The 25,779-nt window shown below is 42.4% G+C and overlaps 1 protein-coding gene across 2 annotated transcripts in view; it reads left to right on the top strand.

Moving 5' to 3' along the window:
* Positions 1 to 25,188, top strand: part of LOC137796546 (complexin-1-like) — a 48,947-nt gene extending 23,759 nt beyond the window's left edge. For both annotated transcript variants that reach the window (XM_068594554.1, XM_068594546.1), the window contains exons 3-4: positions 16,373 to 16,548; positions 21,595 to 25,188. In XM_068594554.1, coding sequence (XP_068450655.1) covers positions 16,373 to 16,548; positions 21,595 to 21,789 — 371 coding nt within the window. In that variant the 3' untranslated portion in view covers positions 21,790 to 25,188. The remainder of the gene's footprint in view (positions 1 to 16,372; positions 16,549 to 21,594) is intronic.
* The last annotated feature ends 591 nt before the right edge of the window (positions 25,189 to 25,779 follow it).

Genomic DNA, 25,779 nt, shown 5'->3' with positions numbered 1-25,779 from the left:
GAAGCCCCTTTTGGTTTGTAACTTCTTCATGGACAAAATCATTTCTTGCTCTGCCACTGGTCAAATAAAACACAAGAAAAAGAAAAGTTAATATGTTGGAAGTTGTACATGGACAGAGATGCCCTCTGTGTGCTCTCTCCCACTGGGCCGCCGCAGGTTTACTGGAATACACCAACATACAATCCACCGCTTTGTGTTAAATAGCCATTTCTTTGCGTGGTAATTTCATCACGGCTCATAATGAAGACACAGTAAACTGCATTAATGATGGCCTCTCCCAGGAATATAATTCCAACATCCGTCTCTCTTCTCTTGTCTAATAATACCTCACGGAGCAGTCGGCTAGCGGATATGACGCGCAGCTGAGCAGACGTGTGGAGCGAGGCTCCGGCGAAAATGAATATACTTTACTAACCAGATCAAGCTATTTGTGACCTAAAACATCACACAATGTTGAAAAACCGAAGGGAAGGTCGACCTCCTAAAGACGATAAAAAGACAGACTCTGAAAACACGAAGAAGACACGGACGACTGCTCAACTAACTCACGAGGAGACCAGCAGCAATAAGAACCAGAGTCTAGCGGCCGTACAGTCAATGAGGGACGACTTTTCCACAAAACTACATGAAGTCATCTCCTCCAACCGAGATAACAGAAGCTCTCGGGGCATTTTCTGAAAGACTGACAGAAGTAGAAACCCGCATTAGCACTGCGGAAGACAACATCACTGTGCAAACAAGACAAGCCGACACTACGTGGGAAATATATAAAGGAAATATATATTTTTTTGGGGGTGGAGTCCTTTTTGAGATATCTACCTGAGTTTATGTGCCTTTTTTGTTTTAGCTCTTCGTGTTTGTTATGTGCCTTCTCTTGTTTTGTGCCTTGTCGTATTTTGTTTTGCTCTGTCTTAAAAAATAATACCTCGCGGCGTCCTCGCTGACCACACCGTGACACCCTCCCACAATGCATCAGCAATCTACTTTTAGTTGAAGGCTTTTTGAAACGCGTGTTGATACAGTTATCAGAGAGATGCACTCGCTGACTTCAACGCGTTTGATTGGATCTGTCTGTACGGCGTAACGATGCCAAGTCTACAGCGGCGATGATGAAACAGCTGTTGTCACTGAATCTCAGCTTCTCTCTGCATTCTGAGGTCAGACGTCAGAACAACCGCCGGCAGCCGGCGAAGGACGCGTTGAGCAAAACAAACTGCCTGCACACATAATGTACCGGAAGTGTTGTATATTTTAAAAGCTAGGCTCACCCACCATGCAAATAGCTCAACTAAGGATTTTTGTCGGGCCAAATTTATGCTGGCGAGACCGGACAAGTTAGCAACGTCTTTCTTTTCCCCACCACAGAGTTTAGCTAATGAACTAGCTTAAAAAAAAAGTCCACTGATCTTTGTGACTTTAGAACAATTCATTTGAAATGCAGAATGAGTGAGGATTCGTTGTGGTTCGTGAACACAATATTCAAAGTTGGACCCTCCTGATATCATGAAGCATCTGTGGAATGTAGATAAAGTCTATAAAAAGTGCAGATATTGAATGTATTATAAACCGTAAACATGTGTTGAGTTAGTTGAAAGCTCGATAACTGAGGAGCTCTGACTGAGTGTATTTCAAGAGTTAGAAGTGATAATGAGTTCTCTTATTTTACCATTAAAAGTGTCTTTGCCATTAGCTTGCTGGCCATGTAGCAAACTAGCGGTTTATCCAAAGTTACCATATTCAACATTTACAATGTATTATATCTTATTGCTCAGCAGTTTACTGAATCCCCAGCATGCCTCTGTTACAGACCAGGCTGTGGATGTGTCACCACAGAGTAGTTTTGTGACAAAAAACAACAACAACCTTTTATGGAGCTTATTGCAACGAGATTTGTCAGATTTAGTCAAACATGGTCAGGACCATGTAAAGTGTGGCCCATCTCGCCCATCTGTAGAGGAGGAAATATTGATATTCTGTACAGCTGCCCTTCCTCTGCCAGCCAAGGTCACTGGCACGGATGAGTCAGCATCACCAACATGCCGTCACACTCTACTTCCTCTCCCTCCCTCTCTCTCTCTCTCTATCTCTCTCTCTGTCTCTCTCTCTCTCTCTCTCTCTCTCTCTCTCTCTCTCTCTCTCTCTCTCTCTCTCTCTCTCTCTCTCTCTCCTCTCTCTCTCTGTCTTTCTCTCTTGAAATTCCATTCCTTCTTTCTTTCGCGCTCCCTGTGTCCTTGTGATCCTCACCTTCCTCCCCTCTCCTCCTCTCTTCCGTCACACAGGGGATTATATTTTTTGGAAATTTAGGAAGAAGAAAAAAAGGGGCAGATCTGGGAGAGCCTCACTGCCACAGGGAAACATTTGCAGAGAATCCCAACGCTGACCTTAATTCTCAGCTCGCTTCACACACTTTCTTCTTTTTTTTTTTGCCCGAGAAGCACTTCAAAGAGATGTGGGAGAGGCGGGGGTCTGGTCGCCTGGTGAACATCAGAGGATGTCTAGAAATACTCCAGCATCTCGCCGGCGGGAGAGTGTGTGTACTGTTTGCAAAAAATCAGTGAAGGGAAATGCATGATGGGATATTTCTGCTGCGGTCAGTGACATGTTTCACACCCTCGCTGGCTGGATGCGCCGTAGTTATGGTTCTTAAAATCGGAGGTCAGGACAAACGGGACCTTCAGTACAAAAATAAAAGACTATTTGCAGGGTTTGGTTGTGCAGCCTGGAGCAAAGAGAAAGTGTGAGAAATAAAAAAGTACACCTTTTCTGAGATTTGGATTCCTCTCAACGACGCCTCTCACACGAGGTGGCGAGGAGGAGTTGTCTCTTTTTTGGGGGAGAAATGTGTGAGCCATAAAGTTGAGCATTTTGTTTCTGTGTGAAATGAAAAAAATGCTCAATTCCTCCCCAGAAATAGAAGTGCATGAGACCTGGTGGAAAGCTGCACTGGTTGACATTTTCTTTTCGGAGTATTTTTCGATGTCCTGCACACCAAAGGCAGCGTAGGCTGGAGGAGTCTGTTCACGGGTTGTCCGTCCGTCCCGTCCCACCATCGTCTGGAGGGAATTTCTTCAAATTTGGCCTAAAAGTCCACTTGGACTCAAGTGTGAACTGATTAAAATGTCTTAGTCAAAGGTCACTGTGAGCTAAGAAAAGTATTTTTTGGGGCAATAAAGAATTCATAAATGTATTGTTGACAAACATCTGATAATTTAAAATACATTTTGGACAGACGTGAATTTAACTTTCGCTTGACTGGCCGGCCTCGAGTTTGCAATAAGAAATCAGTGCATGTAACTAACGAGGAGGTTGCTGTCATTGTGCAACAGGGTTGTAAAACAAACAAACCTTTACAATTTGATGTGCAAGTAGATGTTGAACAACCTGAGCACATTGCTGCTTAACATGAGCCGCGTTTTCCAGCTGGATGAAGTAAAGAATCGATTGTCCAGGTTTGAACATCCTGTTTCATTGTGTTGTGAATGTTGTGCCGTATTTAGAGATCTGGGACGTTTCAATTTCCTGGAACATATTTCATGGCCTCACAACCAAAACATCCCCTGTGTATTTTCTTTCATCAGTGTAATCGGTCCAGTTCATCTGCACAATAACCACTTTGTAGTATTTTCACATTGAAAATCATAATCTTATTATTCTCAGACTTTTGTTAAATCCTCATTTTACATTTGGGCTTTCGAATCGAAGCCTATTTCTGCTAGTACAAGAAAAAAATGCCGAGATAAAATTATGAGATAGAAAGTCAAAATTAAGAGGTACAAATAATTATGAGATAAAAAAAAAAAATACAAAATTTAATAGAAACATAAACAAAATAATGATGATCGTACCGGTAAGTGTGCTTGTGCTAAAGTGGCGCAAGATTTTTTTATTACATTTTTTCTTCCTATGATCTCATAATTTTAACTATCTATCAAAAATCAACAAAAATCATGAACAGGTAAGTCACAGAGGACATGAGGATCATAATGGAGCTCTTGATTAAGATAAAGTAATAACACAACGACGCTGTGTCATCAACAGCATGCTGCAGAATCCACGAGCCTGAAAGAGACGGCGAGGGATTGTTCCTGAAGCTTTTATTCAATTCTGCTGTATTTTATGAGCATGTGCGTCCAGATGGGACGAGGATATAAGTCAGGAGTGGAACTCAAACATCAGAGTTGGAAGCTGGCTTTAAAAAATGTGTGTTGATGCTCACACACTCGCACATCTTTATTCATCCCCGCTGCCAGTCAGAGTTGTGTATTCGAGCCGGTTTGGCTTTGAAGTTGCAGCACTTTTAACTTTCTTTTGTGTTCAGCAAGTCTCGCTGCATGTATAAACCATGAGGAACACCTGCTCTCCTTCCTTTTAAATACAGGAGGTAAAACAAGTGAATTCTAGGGATCAAAGGTATGAACCCATTTTGATTTTCCAATTTTAAAATTCCCTCTGTCTCCCTCTGCTAGCGAGACAGAAGGGCTTTAAAGCCTGAAAGAGAGACGACAATACAATTGAATGTTCAGTGGATAAAAAAAAATCCTCCTGTACAATATTTCATTATATTTAAAAAAAAAAAAAAAAAAAAAAGAAAGGAAAGGTGAGAATTCTAGTTTTTCCCACCGACAAAGTTAGTTGGGTATCACTTGGCAGAATTAAAATCTTAATGAAGAAGAAACTTCAACCCTGAAAAGAGCCACAGATTCTCTTGTAATTAAGAAGGTTTACTTTGGATTTGTCATTTGTGAGCTTGTGCAGAAAAGCTTGTGCGCTTGTTAAGGGTTTTAAGTATAAATAGTACGTAGATTAAGGACTCATTAGGCAGAATAACGGCCCCTGCGGAGGTAATTTAATTTTGTGTGTGTTCACATCTTTATCTTTTTCATATTGAAGTATCAACTTGTATTATTGAATATGTATTTCCTCAAGCAGCGTAGATGCATTGCGTATATTATATTACAGACACTATAACCTCAGAATGACTTGGTTAAATATTCTTCCTGTTCCATCAGTGATTTAAATATATTTTATATTTTAACTCAACATTTTTGAAGGTAAATACTGTGTTTTTTAGTAAAAGTGCATTCACTAGTTTTGTCTTCAATGATGGTTCAAACATTGACATATAACGTGTTAAAACCCATGTGAGTGGAACCATTTGACAATCTAACAGAAGGGGGGGGGGGGGGGGGGAGATTGCACACACTTAAATATGCACATGTAGAAATTGCAACATAATCAGAGCTGCAGTCCTGCTCTGTATGTACCGCATACATGCACGGCCACTCACGCCTGAGAGGGACTGGCATGAATTGAATATTTCATATTTCACACGTTTGGATCTCATGTTTGAATAATGGTGTTAGTTCTCATTGAGATCAGACCCCCCCCCCCCCCCCCCCCCACGTGATCGATGAGTGTACTCAGAAAGTGGCAGAGGGGGACGAGGCGCCGCAGATTATGCGTCGCAGGGAGCCGAAGATCCGTGGAGCTAATTCACAGACTGAGGCCATCAAGGGATTGAATCATAGTTCCTGATATTAGAGCGCAGAGGCAGGAGGTGAAATTAAAGCTGAAAGCACAACTGGGGGGTTCGAGCATTGGGTCTCGAGGATCAATGTGCACGCACCATGCGGAGTATACATACCGAGGAGGATCTCAGCCCGCTTAGCTCAGCAGGGTTTTTCATGGTAAAGCTCTCCTCAAAGAGGACTCTCCTCAAAGAGGACTCCCCTCAAAGAGGACTCTCCTCAAAGAGGACTCCCCTCAAAGAGGACTCCCCTCACAGAGGACTCCCCTCAAAGAGGACTCCCCTCACAGAGGACTCCCCTCAAAGAGGACTCTCCTCAAAGAGGACTCCCCTCAAAGAGGACTCCCCTCAAAGATGACACTCCTCAAAGAGGACTCTCCTCAAAGAGGACTTCCGTCAAAGAGGACTTTAATTAAAGTGGACTTCCCTCAAAGAGGACTTTCCTTAAAGAGGACTTCCCTCAAAGAGGACTCTCCTTAAAGAGGACACTCCTCAAAGAGGACTCTCCTCAAAGAGGACTTCCGTCAAAGAGGACTTTAGTTAAAGTGGACTTCCCTCAAAGAGGACTTTCCTTAAAGAGGACTTCCCTCAAAGAGGACTTTCCTTAAAGAGGACTTCCCTCAAAGAGGACTCTCCTTAAAGAGGACTCTCCTCAAAGAGGACTCTCCTCAAAGCTCGTACTTGATGGGGACGTCATCTCATCAACGATTAGATCATCGATTCTTAGATGAGAGAATTTCCGAACTTTTATCTAAATAACTAAATAATGACCAGTGTTATGTGGAGCAAACTCTAACTTTTGCTTACATACGTGTAGTTTTAATCATCCTGCATATGTCCGCATATCCTTGGCAAGTATCAATCTGAATGTTGCTCCTGCTAAGTTATCCACACTGGCTTTCACACACTGTAAGTCTCTTCAGTTCCACACACGTGTGATGCTTATTGTATGTTTGTCTTCGAGCAGCGACACTAAGAGGTGAAGGAATCTGTTGTCTGTTAGGTTGTCCACCTGTTAATTGGCTCTTGCATGTTCTGGATTGCAATGTGGTAGAAGTCACATCTCAGGTATACAGGAAGTGTATAAATAAAGGTGTGATGAAGTAAATCTCCCCGTGAAACGGGGGAGAACAAAAGTAGTCCTATAATATATTTTGAATGTCTCTGCACTGGAAGAGAATCACTCTAGATAGATGGATGGAAGGATGGATAGATGGATGGATAGATGGATGGATAGATAGATAGATAGATAGATAGATAGATAGATGGATGGATGGATGGATGGATGGATAGATAGATCGATAGAAGAAAACTTGTGAAAAGACAAAAAGATGTTTTTATTTAAACGTCCTAAAAAACAAAAAACAGAAATGCAACATTTTGACATATAACCAGTGAAAAGCTGTCTATGTAGTCGATGTCTAATCAGCAGACTCTTCTAATTATTTATTTTGTGTTATTGTCAGAAGCAATTATTCAGCTCCAAAGAGTTCAGTGAATCTCTGTCACATCGGGCATGGGACACACCTGGCAGGACAAAGCAAAGAGGACTCGAGGAGGACGGTGACTCTGTGGTGCAGAGCTGATAACCTGCTGTCTTATTCCAGCATCTGCACAAATCTAATTGGCTTGCTCGTTGGCTTTTGCATCATAACTGTAATAAAATGATGTTATTTATGTCCCATAAAACTAAACTGCAATCTCAAATACGTTTCGAGAGGAAAACACATTTTCATACTTTCACGGTTCTGAACACTTGGTAAATGTGGTGAATTGGAACAGAACAAAATAAAAAAGCAACTCAAGTACTTTGGTAACACATCATGTTTGACCCTTCTCTCTGCCGCAGCCTCCTCTCTGCATAGACTTTGATTTCAAATTGATTTGTAATCAAGTAGAAAATGTGTTTGAACCTTGAAAAATGCAATTGGCTGCAGTTTCCATGATAATGAGTCATTTTTGGATCCGAGGCTGAATGGAGATTGAAACTGTAACTTCCAGGTTGCAAGAAACGACTACAGCTAGAAAGCCGGAAAAAAATGTTGAGTTTAACATGACATTATAAAGGATTTGAATTCCAATAGCATAACAGATGCCATTTATGTTAAAATGTTGGTAATGAACCTCATTTTAGATATTTCAGGATTTGTCAACAGCTGCTGTTTGTTTCACACATCAAGGAGATGAAACATATGCTATTTTTAGCTTCATTTAACTTCCAATTATTGACAGAGGGAGACGATCAAACAGCGAAAGAACTGAAGGAACGGCGTGGCGTGACATTAAGGTCGAGAACTGGAAATGAACAAATACAACATCCACAGACAAACGCGTGAAGATTGTTACTTTATATTGTTTCTTCAAGGACACGACATCCACGCTCAGTTTCTCCACTGATGACTCATGTCATGTGAAATACTTCCAAGGTCGTACACCATCAGAGGTCACGGGCCTGATGCAGCTCGTTGGACCTTCACACAGTTGAAACTCTGAGTGGAAATAACAGTGGACAGGAAGTAGCTCCCATCGTCTTGGAAGTAGTTCATCCACCTTAAAAGAAACATGGAAAATCACATGTATTTATTGCGCTTCATTATTATTAAATAAAGTTTATATGCCAGCGTCTTATATTATTAAATCTAAAGATGCCTACTGAGCATATATTGAATACATTGTATAATGTTCACGCTGAGGGAAACAATACAACCTTCATATATCAATATATACCATTAACAGCAAATAACACACACTTATTTACATAATGAGTTTGCTAAGATGCTAATGAGAATAATTTCCTCTTGTGTTAATGTTTTTCTACTAACGACGTTCAGCAGATCAATCCAACGTTAGAAAACTCATAAGGTTTGAAGCCAAATTACAGATGTCTCCTCCTTCTCCAAGATTGGGCCCTGACCTCAGAGTCAGGCCTCAGAGTCAGACCTCAGAGTCAGACCTCAGACTCAGACCTCAGACTCAGACCTCAGAGTCAGACCTCAGAGTCAGACCTCAGAGTCAGACCTCAGCGTCAGACCTCAGACTCAGGCCTCAGAGTCAGACCTCAGAGTCAGACCTCAGAGTCAGACCTCAGACTCAGACCTCAGAGTCAGACCTCAGACTCAGGCCTCAGAATCAGACCTCAGAGTCAGACCTCAGAGTCAGACCTCAGAGTCAGACCTCAGAGTCAGACCTCAGACTCAGACCTCAGAGTCAGACCTCAGAGTCAGACCTCAGACTCAGACCTCAGAGTCAGACCTCAGAGTCAGGCCTCAGAGTCAGACCTCAGAGTCAGGCCTCAGAGTCAGACCTCAGAGTCAGACCTCAGAGTCAGACCTCAGACTCAGACCTCAGAGTCAGACCTCAGAGTCAGACCTCAGACTCAGACCTCAGAGTCAGACCTCAGACTCAGACCTCAGAGTCAGACCTCAGAGTCAGGCCTCAGAGTCAGACCTCAGAGTCAGGCCTCAGAGTCAGGCCTCAGATTTGGGGCCCATCGGGTCCATCAGGGCCCAGAGAGTCTGACCTCAGAATGGAGCTCTGCAGCTCAACGATGCTCCATGTTTGAGGTTTTCTACTAAGATAACGAACAACTAAATCCATAGTCATTAGTACGTATTAAACCCAACATTTTCTTTTGAATACACAAAGACTTAAACACAGTCTGCATTAATACCTCCGACTCTCACGGATTCATTTAAAGAGCCGCCTCGCTGGCTATGCTTAGGCATTTCCTTTAATGTAAGCACACACTGGGATCAGAAGACCAGACATAGCTGGGAAAAAGAAAGAGAGAAAAACAGTTGCAAGAGTATTCCTTAAAAGTACCGTCTGATACCTTATTGATTACAGTAGGGGAAACAAACATATATATATATATATATATATATATATATATATATATATATATATATATATATATATATATATATATATATATATATATACACATACATTTATGAAATGTCTGATCCTTTGTGGACACGGTGGGTCAGGGTCACCAGCACCAGGTCTGCATTTAATAGATCAGAGATCTGTAAGCAGCCGGCTGTTCATGACCGGGCTGAACCTGCGAGTCGATGGAGTGACCTCAGCACAGCCGTGCAGCGTCATGTGTTTATGAGCTCGGTTCAATGTCTGCATGCTGGAGGCATGACTGAAAGCTCTGTTTTATTGCAGTATTGAATGTCTATCCAAACTTCCCTCACAGATATCACACCATTACATTGCAAATGATACGTTCTTTGTAGATGTTCATGTGGCAATTTCTTCCTCTACGTACAACCTGAAATGGATACATCGTAGACATATGTGTTCACATTGTACACTACTTTCAGATTACAATGTTTAAACTTCAGTTTTCCTGCACAGGAATCTTTTCATTGAACCCTTTAACCTTTACATATCGATAAAAGCGTGGGAAACGCAAGTAAAAAAACTTTCATGAATATGACAATTTAAACTTTTACATGACTTTCCTTTTATCTAAACATATATGTATTAGGGTACACATGTGTTATCATGTTAAATGTGAAATCAGACACGCGTTTCCTGCGTTTTTTCTCTCCCCTATTACTCGTGGTGGGTTCAAGTCATCGGCGTCGCGGGTGGAGGAGGAGCCTGCCTCCATGACTCAATGACTACAGAGTATAATTGCTTATGAAGTTCTGCGGTTGCCCGCCTCGATCTCTGGCACGCAAACCAAACCGTGCCGACCCGAGCTGTCGCGGGTTGTTAGAGCGCTCCGACACCGATGCAGCTGCAGCGGCGTCAGGAGAGCGAGAGGAAGACCCACATTCAACACAAAGCCAGTTATCATGAGCCAATGAGCACCAGGATGAAAGTGAGCGCTCAAGTGATGTTATCATGAAAATCACTTGGCTTTATATATTTTATGTTTCATAACAAATGTTGACACGGCATACTGACCTTTTGTATCTTTATGGAAACATTGGTCATTTACTGAGTGCTCTGATCCTAAACGTTTAGCTGTATTTAAGCCAGTTTCCTTATTTAGATTGTCATTAGGATGAACATTGAAAGTGTGTTGTGGTGAACAACATTGTGTGTGTGTGTGTGTGTGTGTGTGTGTGTGTGTGTGTGTGTGTGTGTGTGTGTGTGTGTGTGTGGGCGGATGGTTCTCCTCGTCCAACTCAGTGGTGATGAATGTGTCCCGCCCCTGCTCGCTCATCGCCATGGCCAGACAGAGTCTGTGAGGCTGTCGTCCAGTGATGATGGTTGAGAACGGGTGATAGAGCATCGAAGTGATGAACACCTCAAGCCTTCATTTCCCCACGCACCCCAGAGCTTTACTGTGTGTGTGTGTGTGTGTGTGTGTGTGTGTGTGTGTGTGTGTGTGTGGGAGGTACATCTCCTTTGCCTCCTCTTTTCATTTTGCTTCCTGCACATGAAAAAGAATCCTGTGTTTCTCACCGCTGACACGCCGTCCACTGTTTCTGCCGCTGAGGTCTACATGTCCTACTGACTGTGCCTTCTTTTAGCTAACTTTGGGTTATTTATTCTTACATCTAATATTAGTTTGTAGACTTTAGATATGCAATAAAACACACATCTACATTCAGAAACTGAGCTTTCTCTTCAGCCAACCAGGTTGTTGCTTATTATTCCAAACGAATGATGTCATTTAAAAGAGAAAATGAAGAAATGAGAGTAAAATATTGTGAAAATCCTATGCTATCTTTCTAGTGTTGTATTGTTATTGTTCCTGTAAGCCACACGGAGAACTTAGCTCACTACTCTGGGAGCCCTTCAGTGTTTGAACACACAGGAATGAAAAGGAAGGCCACTTAAGAGGAGATTGAATTTGGCTCCAGAATAATCTTCCCCTGGTCAGCCTGTCACTCTTGGCACTATGGAAGCAATTTTCTGTACTGAGCGGTGCTTTCTCCTCTGCCCAAAGTGTTGTTAGAGCTCTCCAAGGACAACTGTTCTCCAGAAGCCAAACCAGTCCGCCTGATTGAGTCAATAGTTGTCAAGCAGCACAGACAGCTCAGTGCGAAGAGTGACTCAGTGCTGCTTCGACAAAAGATTTTTTTTATTTTTTATCATCTTTTCAAGGTCTGACATCGATGAATCAACTTTGTGTGGTAGTTGAAACACTGCAACAGATCTTTTAAAGCATCGTGGTGCGACCATGAGATCCACATGGCCCTTAAGACGATCTTGAGATGTATTAACATAAATTATTTATTTGCTCCCCTTTTAGCTGTTTTTGGTCTCCACCAGCTGCTGATAAATACATATCTGGCTCTTTAGCTGCTCGTAGTAAGAACGGCGCTAATAGCCACATGGATGCAGTGAAGGTATTGGCGTCTTCAGAGAGTGGGTAGTAACTGAAGAGCGGCATTCTTGGGATGCAACAACCGTCGTGTCATAAAAAAAATACACAAATAAAACTCCCCTTCTTGCCATTTTGGAAATATCGGAGAAAACAACAAGATTTAAATAATTAGTGAATTTGTGCTGCTGTGCCTCTCGTGTGAATGAGCACAGCGTCTCTCTGCAGGCATTAAATACACTATTCATTTCCCTCATTAATAAGGTATTAATTCATGTATATATAAATGGGCACAATGAAGGGAAAGTGATGAGTGAGACCTGAGCCCGTCTATATTTATATGATTTGTTCTTTGTCTTTTTCCCCTCTGAGAGACAAAAGAGCACAGCTCATACTTCCAGTGTTCTTCGTACTCAGTCCTGTTGTTTTCTTCCTCTGTGGTCTTCGGACCACCTTCCTCCTGACCCGGGGCAGGAGGCTAATGATGATGATGATGGTGTGGACGGCTCGGTGTGTGTGGCCGCTGAGGGCCGCTGACAGATGGGAGAGCAGGAACACGCCGTCCCTGAGCAGGTCCCGCTGGTTCCTCTCTCTCGCTTTATCGCTTCTTCTTTTTCTCCCGTTCTCCCTCTGGACCGTGAACCAAATCAGTTGTTCCTTCCTTTTTCATTCTTCTCGCCCTCCAGCCTCCTCTTTCTTTGTCTGTGAGTTTCCTTGTGCCGTCTCTCTCTATCATTCGATCATCCTTTTCACTCCCATTACTTTGTTCCCCTTTATCGCTTCTCTCTTTCCTAAATGCGCCTTGTACATTTTGCGCTCGTTTATCTGTCCTTTCTCTCGTCTTAAAATGTTCGAATGAACGCTCATTCTCATTCTATCCATCTCCCTAATTTGCTGTCTTGTACCAGAAAAAAACTTGTCCTCACTCTCGTTCTCGTTAACCTTATTCCTCTGTCCTTGTTTTTTTTTCCTCTGTCTTCAATTTCAACCTTCTCTTTCCTATTTCCTCTCCCTCTGTCCTTGGTCGCGTGTCTCTGGGCTCCACACGGGACTCTTCTCATGTGGTCTCACCGGTCCGTCAGCCCAAATGCACCGGGGGACACACACTCCATTATACTCAGCTCATTGACAGCGCACAGCCTCTATGCACGCTCACTGTGACACACACACACGCACACACACACACACACACACACACACACACACACACACACACACACACACACACACACACACACACACACACACACACACACACACACAGACATACACACTTGCACAGATGCAGAGTGGGAATTAAGAGCTGTACATTTTGTTCTCATTCTTTTGCACAGTGGAGCTTCACACACACACACACACACACACACACACACACACACACACATACACACACACACACACACACACACACACACACACACACACACACACACACACACACACACAGACACTTCCAGACACTGTGTCCTCATGTTTTCACACGCTCTCCACATCAAAAGTCAGTCTTTTATGTGACTCTGGCCGGTTTAATCCGCCGCGTGACTCGACCATCCAGAACTTCCAAACTTCTTCCTGATCCACCGGCTCTAACTGAGCGGAGAGAAAAAGCCTTTCTTCACTCTTCAAATTAGCCCTTGGGCCTCCGCTGACCTAGAAAGTCCCTTTTTAGAGCCGTAATGAGTTAGTTTGGTGACCCACGTCTCCCCGGCCCTGAAGCGAGCTCGATGTCACTCAACATGTTGGGTTTTAACTTTGTCGTCATCACTGAAGCCTTGTTTTAGCCACCTGACATGGTCTTCTGGATCACAGGGCTTCATGATCCACAGAGGATAAAGCCTGCTGCACCTTCTGATGCTTATCTTTTTTGTTTTTGAAGTGAGATGCACTGTGGAGATGAGCCATGCAGATATGCATGGTTCCCTGAGGATGAATCCTCATGACTTTAGTGACCCAGTTTTCATCAGGTTGACATGTGTTTATCAGGGTAAAATGTGAAGATGACTGATGTTTAATTTGTCCGATAGTTTGGATCCATCTGTTTAAAAGCTGTTTTCTTTACAGTTAGCACGGCGGCCTCACAGATATGCTCTCATGGCTGTAGACACTCGAATCATGTCGTAGATTTATTTAGACGTTATCTTTTGCATTTGAAGAGCTGTATTCTTTGAGTTGACTTTTTACCAAAACAAATTGTGTCCTCAATGTGAGATTTGATGGATTTTTGCCAATCATTTGCATTTGCATCAGTCCGGAGGTGCAGATACTCAACACACTGACGGGGAGCGTGTAACCTGGTCTTTTCCAGGACCTTCCAGTTTGTATCTGGTGTGAAGTCTTGAGCTTTAGGTCCTTCCCATTTATTTTTCCCATCAGCCATTGCACACAAGATGTCGTTTCACACAGCTGTCGTCCTACGGGTCCTACTTGTTGGGCGTAGCGGCGCAGATCCTAAAGCGTTGAATAGTTTTTGGTTCCGGTGGCTTCTTGAGCCCAGAAATGTCTCTTTGCTCTTAAACATTACAGATCATATCATGTATGTGAGCTTTCTGGGTTCAGATGATTCAGATTTCAGTGAGGTTTTAAGTAATCAACGAGTTATTTGGATGTTGGAGGTTGAGCTATCAATCGTGCTTTCTAATTGAGTACTTTATGTCGTGTCTCAGGGTTTTCCTCTGCAGCTTTTCCTCTGGAGCTTCCTCGCTCCGCTTGGAGCTCTCAGACTCCACAGCTGGCAGCGTTTGATGACACCGAGACTTTTGGGAACAACGACAGCCCCACGCTTTCTACACGGCAACTTTGTCACAATCAGATGAGCTAATTAGCCCTGAGCATCCAGATTACTCGTGTGGAGGCCTTGGAGAGGCTCTGCAAATGAAATACAAGAGATTAAGTGGCATTAGTTGCAAAGAGGTAAAAAGAAAGCAGCAGCAGTAGACTTGAGCTACGAGGTGCATCTGTCTGATATTACAGCTGATTCATGCTCTCCTTTTACAGGAGTATAATTGAAACAAGAATACACAGATTGAGTTTAAAATGTTTAAAATGCTACATTTCATCTATATTATAACCCACATTGCTCACACATCCATCCCACTTCTGGACAATTCTCTAGAGGACTTTCTACCAAGAACAAAAAGTACTAATTATCTTGAATGCTCCATATTTATATATTTTGTGACTTTATGCACAAAGTGGTTGAGATTATGATTTGCTAACAGAAACTAGCTTGTGCTCTTGTGATTTCTTATCCAGTAAAGTTGCTGACAGCATGTCATCCAGTCCAAATGAAACGCAAACTCCAAACTGTAAATATGTAACTGTATATTTTACACGTTAGACTGAGATAATGAACGTAATGCAATCCCAACGCGTCTCCTGCACATGAAGGAGTAAAAAACCTCAACGTGTCTGTCTGTTAATTGGCGATCACCTCGCTCCCTAAGACCAGGGCCCGGGTCTCGTCCCAGCACGTCAACACGGGACGTACGGACCGCAGCCAAGAACCTCGAGGTCACCGCTGTCTCATCAATTTCACGGCTGAAGCGGATGTCCTGTGTCTGTGAGGAGTTCCTCCAGAGAGGCAGACAGTCCCTCGCTGTTTCCATCGCTGGACTCGCGTTGCCGTTCCTCGGGATTCTCGGCGAAGGCAAAAACACACGTGTGGATGTGTGGTGACATATCAGACATGTCGTTTCATGTTTGCGGCAAACACCAGATGCTCCACAGAAAGAAAGCACAAACCAGGTTATGGGAGGATGTCGGTGCCTGAGACAGCTTTGCTTGTTGCTTGCGGGCGTTTTTAATTAATCAAGTCTTCATCAACAAGACGACTTTCGAGACTTTTAACAATATCGAATAAAAAGCGACAACTGTTACATTTTAGATGTGAACCGATGCTCCAATGCAGTGACGGAAACCGGTCTGCACAACAGGGATTTTCAAAGTGGTTAGAATGAGAAGCGATCAAGGAAGCAACACAAAAGTCAAAGCTTGATCTATTTTTCAGCGTATCTAACCCGAGCAGCCCGCAGAAGAGATGTGAGTGAATCCATTATGGACCCGTCAGCGGCTCTTGAAGTGCTTTTGTTCGCAGGTCTTGACCTCGGGGTCCAAGTGGACGCTCTGCTTGAGGATGTAAATTCTTGTTGGAGATAAAGAAAAAAGGTCAACGTGAGCAGCACAAAGACAATCAAGAGAATTGTTAATAATTTATGGCAGTGTCTTATCTCGCTGGCTCTCACCTCTTGTTCCAGCTATTGTCACACTTGACACAAAGACACTTTTGTCTTGGGCTCAGATCGTGCTGCTCTTTCACTGGCCTAAAGGACGATTGAAACATAAAGAAATGTCTATTGAATTATCCATATCTCAGAAGTGCCACTGTGCCCACCAAATGCTTAGCAACAGCAGGGAGCCGAGATCTGTCATGTGTATTTACTGTAAACTGCCGATGTCGCTGGTTTTTGCTCATCATCTCTCTCTCTCTCTCTCTCTCTCTCTCTCTCTCTCTCTCTCTCTCTCTCTCTCTCTCTCTCTCTCTCTCTCTCTACCAGGGGCCACTAAGGACATGGGCAAGATGCTCGGTGGGGAGGAGGAGAAGGATCCTGATGCTGCGAAGAAGGAGGAAGAAAGGCAAGAGGCGCTGAGGCAACAGGAGGAGGAGAGGAAGGCCAAATATGCAAAAATGGAGGCAGAGAGAGAAAACCTCCGACAGGGCATCAGAGATAAGGTAACTGAAAAACACCTCGATTCAGCCGACCGGGGTTACACATTAACAAAGGTAACATCTTATAAATGAGCGAGTGGTGTCCAGGAATGTGCCGGAGCCAAACTCTTTGTTTCATTCTTCAATCGGTTTCCTTCGGTGAAAAAAACTGATTGTCTAACTATGAATGCTTTTGAGGAGAGATTTATACTTTGAGAATGTAGATGATCATACATTTTGCTTTCAAACTTCATGAAGCAACATTTTGTACAAACTACTATAATAGTTTGATCCATGTGCTGAAACTGTTGTGTTGCCTCAGTTAACCTTCCTCCTGCAAAAAACATGGCACATGATGCTTCTGAATCTAAAATATGTTTCATGAATTTGTTTCATATCAACCTCATATCACACAGAGAAATGAATACTGCCACTTAATTAACTTGGTTAAGCTTAGAAAACTAAATTATGATTTGTTTTCACACGGCACACACACAGCTGTCTGGCCCCGCCCACCTGCTGCCACGAGCGTGTTACTCATTATGAGAACACAAAACGCTGCTGTCACGGTTTGGTAGCTGCCAGTTACTTTGCCTTCATGTTCTTCCGGTTTGCAGAGTTTCACATTAGTTGCTTGTTTGCAGCAATTAACGGCGCTTAAAAAATAAATCCTGGCAACTGTCCTGCTCATCAGGCAAACTTTATCTGAAAGAGACTGCGTTGCTTCTGCTGGATGTTGATGCAAAAGAACATTTGCTTTAAATCATTGCATGCTGTTTTGGACCCTTTTCTAGTCTTCTCACCACTCAAAGCGCTTTAACACGACATGACATCATTCAGCCATTCACACACTGATGGGAGGAGCCAGCATGCAAGCTGCCTCATCAGTGTTAGCAACCACTGTTAGTGTTGTCATACTCTGGAGGTGCAGCTACGGGAGAAATTCAGGGTGAAGTGTCTTGCTCAAGGACACATTGACATGAGCTAGCGGAAGCTGGGATCGAACCACCGATCCTCTGATTGAGGGACGACCCCGCTCAGTCGACCCATAAACACAAGTGTGCTGAATGCATACAGTTCACTTAACTTCAGTTAAATGAAATTCTGTTCAAAACTTTAGAAAACAAATAGATTTCTTGTATTACTGAGCCGTTTTTTCTTTGTCCCGTCAAGACGATCTCGTCTCATTCTTACTATTTAATTCATCTGCAATAAAATGTTAATCAATGGTATCAAAGCGTCTGCAACTTGCGGTGACATATTCCTCTTGACATGCTAATAATTCATTGAATATTAGACTTGGATCACTCTTTGAGGGCTGTCGAGTTTAAAACTTTTCCATGTGCAGCTCGTGTAAAGCTATCTTTGGAGAGCAGAGCCGATCCTCAAACTGATGCCCGGTAACTCTTTAATGTAGCTCTGGAGCAACTGTGAAAGAACAGAGGGAGGAGGGAGACGGCCGAGATGACAGCACATCTTAGGAGAGCGTCTGATTGTAGCGAGTGGAGAGGGGCTGACTAAGCCCGAGTGTCTTCCTTCAACCGACGAAGCCTTTGTTACTGTGGAACGAGAGAGAGAGAGAGAGAGAGAGAGAGAGAGAGAAAGAGAGAGAGAGAGAGAGAGAGAGAGAGAGAGAGAGAGAGAGAGAGAGAGACTGACGGAGACAGATTGCGAGAGAACAAAACAGGGTGGCGTGGAAGGAGAGCGGAGAACCAACAAGGCAGCAGAGGGAGATACAGTAGCGATATCCATCAACACCGATGTCTCTTTTCTTTCTTTTAAAGTCAGGAAGTGAAATTCTCCAAATCTTGTGCGATAGGTGCCAAGATTCAAACTAAGTTATTCTAAAAGGTGGATAAATGATGAATGTTTCCATGTCAATCATTTACAGACAGGAACACGGCATGTTAGACTACTGTAGACTTTATTATTAAGAGGTCAAATTGAGAGTCTTGTAGTATCATAAAGATGGCGTATGACTGTGTCATGGGAAATAGTTCTACTGGATTGCTGTAATTGGAGCCATAACAATGCAGAGAATGAAGATGAGTCCAGGTACGAGATATAAACTCTGCTGTGTCTTCACTGATAGCTTCAGTTGCTTCCTGCTGGTCCTTTGTTGCCCCAAATGGACTGAAGTGTAGACGTAGAGGGAAAAGTGACAACCGCACGATCCCAAGCTCATATGTGGAGTAGAGCGTTGCTTTATGTCTATTTGACTATTTTATTTTGGAGCGATTGTCAAAAACGACCCTCTAGGCTGCCTTCCTACTTTATCACCTCCAGCACTGCAAGTGAGAGATAAAGAAATGCCTTTACAGCTGCTGCTCACGTTAGATAGCAGTGCATGGATGGATGGATGGAGGTTAGAAGGGTAACATACTTAGTGTTAACACCAATCAAACAAACTGGACTTTGGGGGTCGTGTGTAACGTGCTTCTGACCCGGTTCCCCGATGTGAAAGCCTCCGTAGCCCAGAATCTCAGCGGTTGTCAAACTCCCAACCTCTTGCTGTTATTCATCGGTGTGCTTTGGCCTCAAAAGTCTTCCCTCACAAACATTTATCTGTGTATTGTGTATTCTTCTACAAATGAATTTCAAGACTTTAGCCTCATCACTCAAACATTAAAAGCATGACTCATACTTTCCTGCGAGGCATGTCTTCTTGACTGAAAGATGCTTTTGTCTTGACGGAAGACATTTTTGAGTTGCATGCAGATTTAAATGAATGTCAAACAAATTGAAATAAAGGCAAAACAAAGGTTGAAAAGTGTTCTTTTTTTGTGGCTTTGTTTGTTTTTAACAACGCTAGTGCTTCTTGAAGAGATGTTTGTATTGTCTGCTGTGCACATCCTCACAGCAGACACGAGGAGCCCCACTAACTCCTTTAAGATACGTATTGCTGCAGAATCACATTAACCTGCGCCTGGTGGAGCAGCAAAGAGGTCACGGAGAAGTCCAGCTCATTTTCCACATTTCTGCCTCAAGGTCAACCATCGCTCAGCCTGTTGACCTTCCTGTGCTCTGCAGCCTTTTTACCTGCAGACCAACTATATTGAGGGTTTTAGGACTAGGACCACTGGAGCTAAAACTAAACAGGAAGTAACGGTGAACACAGATCCAGAACCATAGCATCGAAACAAAAGCTAACAAGATGCATGTTTCTACTAACATTACACACGGGCCCCGTGGTTCATGAACAGTGAAGGGTTGTTTTTAGTTGTGTTTGGAGATCATTGATGGAGTGGTTTCCTTCCTTGGGTTCACGTGACATAACGCTGTCAGTAAATACGACACAACGTTGTTTTTCAAGACAGGAACGCCGGTCCCCTGTGTGAGAGTCTTGTTGTTTTGTAGATCTTAAAATTCAGCGCCTGGTGTTCTTCATTAACTGACAGCCGTCAAGGAGCTGGCTCAGATATCAGGCTACTCAAGTGATTGATAAGTGACGCTGTCACATGACAAGTAGAAAGTAGGGAAAACCATTTTTTGTTAAGTGTTGCAGATGTCACATGCCTTCGAACAACATGCAACAAATGTTTTGTCACTAATTGCATTCCCAATTTATTTTTACATGTACTGAGTTTTACACAGAAAGAAAGAAAGAAAGAAAGATGTAAAGGAAGATTTTCAAGTTGTTCTTTCTATGTCTTAAATATAATCAAAACTGTAAGTTCAGTCTGTCGGGGCTCTGGGGTTTGTAAGCTAATCGTTGTCCATTACACCGTCTGGTGTCTCTGCCTGTAATTGAGCCATAAAATATCCAAGAAGGTCAAATTAAACCAAAGCAATGTTCACGTGCACGCTGGCAAATCTGCACCAGCACAAAAAAAAAAAATCTATCTTCAGCTCCAACCCTGCATCTCTCTGCAGGAATTGGCTGTTCATGCAGGACCCACAAATCCTGCAGTGCACTGTGCTTAAAAGCTAATGAGGAAGCAGCCCCAAGCTAATTCATGCAAGTGAAGAAATATGAATTACTTTGCAAAGCGTACCAATCATTTTCAACCAATTTACCTTAAATGCAGGAACCGGTCATGTCACGCCTCACGCGTCGCTTTCCCACTAAAGAGTGGCACACGGTGACGTCAAAGTGTTCAGGTAAACATTCTGCAGCACTCGGCTGCAGAATGCATAAAACCCATTGTTAATATCACTCAATAAGTTACACCTAAATTTCACAATTCAGACTCCCCAGAATGCAGACATTTAAAAGTGCTTATGTGTCCAGCTTGCAGGGTCAGACTTAAGGAAACACTGAGGAGAATACGGCTTTAGTGAATGTAACTTGGACATTTTTTGATTGAATAAGTAATATAGTTAAGAGGCGACTATCATCGTTATTGGGTAAAAAACATACTGTCGGAAGGGTCTGTGCAAGAGTTGCAAAAGAAACGTTGTGGGAAACACACTTATTGTGCGTTCTTGCTGAGGGTTAAATGATACGATGACTTGTGCTCTCTTCAATTATGCAAAAGGAGGCAAGTCGGGGAAACAGCCAGCCTGCTTTTCTTCCAGATTAATTGTGTTTTTAGGGGAAGTAATGTGCCGTAATTATTTTATTTCCAGGCACAGTGACTTCCTGGAGTTTCCCCCTGCTTTCAGTTGAAAGCCGGCTCCCCGTGGAACAAAATGAGAATCATCTCTTAGTATAAAGAATGACCCAAAAGGTCCAGGGGGAAAGAGGCGGTGATCACACAAACACATGACTTCTACTCGTGTCTCTTGTGAAAGCAGACATTTTAATTCTAAATGAACTTATTTTACCTCAAACCATGATCTCTTTTTTTCACCATAACTAAGCAGTTTTGTCGCCTCAATCGAAAAAGGGATAATTTCCCAAATGTTCTGCACAAAGATGATTTTAGCAAAAGGCTAAAAGCAGTGATGCGCTCATGTTTAAACAAATGTTGACCCTAACTCCAGATCGCAGAAGGTTGAGAAGTTATTGTTAAAATGTCACAAAACAAGAGGTCCAACTTTCAACAAATCACCCCAAAGAGACATGAATGTTACCCGAATGGGGCCTAACGTCACTTCCTGCTTCTCCTTCTTGTACCTCCTGCGCAGTACGGCATCAAGAAGAAGGAGGAGAAGGAGGCCGAGGCAGCGGCCGCGATGGAGCAGGCCTCCGAGGGCAGCCTCACTCGTCCCAAGAAGGCGGTCCCCACCGGCTGTGGCGACGAGGAGGAAGAGGAGAGCATCGTGGATACGGTCATGAAATTCATTCCGACCCCGCTAATGGATATGTTCAATAAAAAGTAAAAAGTCTCTGGGGGTTGAAATATGATTAATAACTCCCTAGAGCGTTCATCTGACGAAGACCACTGCCGTAACCGCCCAAACCTGCAGTCACACTTTTCTCCACCCTCCAACCTCTTCAGACCCGAAATTCGACGTGTGTTGGAATGAAGCAACGTGGCATGATTTTGCCCTTGATTTAAAATAGCTGGTGCATACTTATAATCTCACATACGGAGCATTTTTTTTCTTGATAACTCAAGAATATGTAACACAGATCTTTTACTTCAAGGGTAAGTCTTGTGTCGTGTTTTCAAATTGTCAGACACTCAGATCTAAACATTCAGATATCACCCATCAGCCACCCTTTTTGTTTGTAAATAGCCTCGGGTTATAAAAAAAAAGAAGAGAACTATATATAAGTGAAATATGACATATAACAAGATGACAAAGAGTATAAGCCATATTTTTAACTTTTAAGAAATTATCCAAATCATAATAGAATTTAAATTTGAATTTTTCTGTTTCTGTTCTTGCTGATATTTGATACATACATTTTATATAGATACTTCATTTTGAATGAGTTCTCCGTTGTGAGGATTCACCCATCAACTGTGTCTCATCCTCTCACTGGTTCATTGTGAACGTGTACGATGAGCACTGTCAAACCAGAACGTGATGGAATTCATTTTGAATTAATTTGTTGTTATTGTCCTTTCTTTCAGCATGCAGTAAACTTTTGTGAAGTGGAGTACACATTGGGATAACATTTCATTTTGTTACGATGAAGCGAAATACATTTGAGGCAATAACTGTTTTACATTGTTATTTCAGCGCCGTCCTGTCCACCGTGTACGGTGGCGATAGTTGTCTGAACTGTTCTTCCATGGGGAAAGCTGTATGTGTTCTCTACACATGGCGTCTGTCTCAAAGCATGTTCTCCTGCTCCACATGTTGGTTACATGTTACATGCTTCTCTTAGATCAGACTCCTTCATCTCATTCTGTCGACATTTCCATCAAATTTTCTTTGTATGAAAAGAATCAACAAAAAAACAACTTCACCAAAAACAACAATGGTGTGAACACACTAGTATGTGAACAGACAGTGACAATAGTGCAATATATTGTTGAAATGAAGTTGCCCTGTGTCCGTTGCTAAAACTGATGGGGAGTGAAGTCCCGGATCAGCAATAACAGACAATCTTCATCGTTTTGTGTTTTGAATAAACTCCTTAAATGTGTTAGTCGACATTTAAAAAAGGGGCACAGACGTGTCTGCACAGTGACGGCGGTCACGTCATAATTTGGATAAGAACGGGAGGAAGTGTGTTGTTTCATGGCGTAAAAGAATAAAAATGTTCAGTCACGGGTTACAGAGCGATGAAGCACAAGAAGGATTTGTGTTCGCCGTCACAACCCGACAGTCAAACCAAACTGTTCCAACAACAGATGTAAAAGAAATTACATGAAATTACGACAAGGCTTATTTTCAAAAGAGTCCCCGCATGAAAGTTTCCTGGCCGTACAACAAAATGTTTACCTGCACAATAAATTGTAAATGACACAAATTTGAAAAGTGGTATCATGTGAGGATGAAACCAGAGGTTTCTCCATATGCCTTGTTTTTTATTCATGTATTTCTCCTTCATTCCACAGTGTCTTGTTAAACATTCCAAATATTTCAAACATTCCACCAGACATGTGCTGGTAAAAAACACACAAACGTGGATATTTACAGTTTAGAGTATGCCTTAGCCTTCAGAAACTTAAAACTTAAATTCAATGTTCTTATAACCTGAAAATAGAGACTCTAGAATGAATCCAATATAAAGATTCAGGACTTGACCAAGTTAGCGGAGAGTTATTTTAGCTGCCATGTACAGGAAAAAAAAGAAAAGAAAATCCCACTTGAAGTTTAAGGGAAAGCATAAATGTGCTTTTAGCAGAGATCGATTGTGATACAATTTTGTTAGGAAATGTTTGTGATTCACGTGAGCGCAGTAGCCGTAGGCGTAGTTAAGGTTTTCTAAACCGCGTTGCCACTGTTTTTAATAAGCTAGCTAAAGATGAAATAACACTCATTCTGAACGTGTGCGTTCCTGAGGCATAGACAAGGGGAATTTAAGCTTTTTTTCAACGCTTTGTGAGCTCTGTAATCATGTTGAATGTATATTTAAATAAAAAATTAAACCTGTAGAGCACATTTATCCAACTTCCCGTGGTTTGTTGTTCTCCTTTCAGTGCGTTAATCAGATGGTTGGCAACCGGTGGTTGTTTGCAGTTTTGGACCCGAGCATCAAAAACACTTCAATCCATCATTAGAGCAGTTATCCGATCAAACCAAAGAATAGTGCTGGTAGTAGTAGGTAACGTCACAGAGGTTTCACCTGTTGTTTTTTTTACTGCATCTCATTTCTTTAGAAATTCTCAGGTATTTTAGCTGCAAAGTAGAAGTTCAAACCATAACTAGCCTTCTCTTTAGCATAATTAGCCTCAAACTCAAATTGAACGTTGCCAGGGGCCTCGCGAGCCTCAACCCCAACTTTTATTTATGAATAACATATCGCTTGTTTGGCCCGAGAATATTCCAGAAAGCTACAATTACTGCCCAGTCAACCCAAGTAGAGGACTTTCCCAGAGAGAGAAACAATACTTAGCAAACGTCCTCAGCTGTTCTTCAGGCCACCAGCTCTGAAATCAGACCCCCCCCCCCCCCCCCCGCCGCTGCATCTCATCCACCAACGCCGTCATACAAACCCATCGCTCATCACCCCGTGAAGGCCAAGTGATTGCGCTCTATGGATGGCTTGTAGACCACTGCCCAAACCGACCGCACAAGCCAAGCGTGATCAATAAGTGTCACTCATTTGTTCCGCTCACACAGACATTAAAATGTTTAAAAAACTGCCTGAAAATTATGACTTAAAAAAAAAGAAGAAAAAAACTCTTTGGATGTGACCTGAATGTAAAGTGTCTGATGTTTCTCTCTACTTGCATCTGTCTCTGTTCTGTACGCGTTGGGAAGATGTGTACTTTCTTGTCTGTAGCCGGTCCTGTTTCTGTCCTCTGGTGGTTGGTATTTTGAAAAAATAAGCTATTTGGTGCATTCTTTTGTACTGCGAAATCTTCTCACTGTCCTCTCTCTTTCCCCCAATTTGTTGACAAAAATGTATGCATGCTTATGGTGTGCGATGTAGGCAAGGTTGTTGATAATCGTTTTGTGTCTTCTCTGTGTTTCGATGCTCCACCTGTTAGCCTCACTGCATGCCATTTTAGACAGATATTTCAGTCTGTAACTTTCCTGCAAAAATGGAATCACCGCACACTCTGAGAATAAAAGTGATTTCATATAATTTTTCATTGTCTTGTGTTTCTGCATTCAAACAGTATATTGAAAGAATAAAAAACACGTAAGCAGTGGTAGTGCCGTACTGTGTTATTTCTGTTTTTTGGGAGGCGACGTCATCTCTGATTTGAGACGCGAGTCATGGATCAGACTTCCTTAAGGAAGTGTGTGTGCAAAGACCTTCAATGTATTTCACATGTTACTGTTTTTCATCTCAACATGGCTGTTGTGCATTTTTATTGATTTGTTTCCTCAGCAAGAATTTCAAAATCGATTCAATAAAAGCGAAAAGGGCTGTAAACAGAATGCAGTGTGTTGTTCAAATTGTGATTGGAGTGTTTTACAGAACCAGAGACTGTTGTGTCACAGTGACATCAAAGGGATGCAGATATCGCATCTCTCAGAGCAGTTTGTTCGTCAAAAGTGAATCTGCGATACGGGCATCGGCGAACCTTTCATATCAAACAAATCCACTTAAAAGATAATGGAGAAATGCCAAGAAAGGATTATGGGATGGCAATGACTTCAGAGTTGGGTTTAATTTCAGCACAAAAAAGGAGGCACACATTAAAATGAAATATGTATTATGAAGTTTTGACATTTTCAGGTGTATTGCTCGTCAGAGTTTTGGTTTGTATTTTAAACGAGGGTTCCTTCTGAAGGTTG

Source organism: Clinocottus analis, unplaced genomic scaffold (assembly GCF_023055335.1).
Source record: "Clinocottus analis isolate CAN_PGR_092001 unplaced genomic scaffold, fCliAna1.0.p SCAF_10, whole genome shotgun sequence".
In the NCBI taxonomy this organism is placed as follows: Eukaryota; Metazoa; Chordata; class Actinopteri; order Perciformes; family Cottidae; genus Clinocottus; species Clinocottus analis.
The sequence above is the reverse complement of the archived record's forward strand: the minus strand, read 5'-3'. Positions and strand labels throughout refer to the sequence as shown.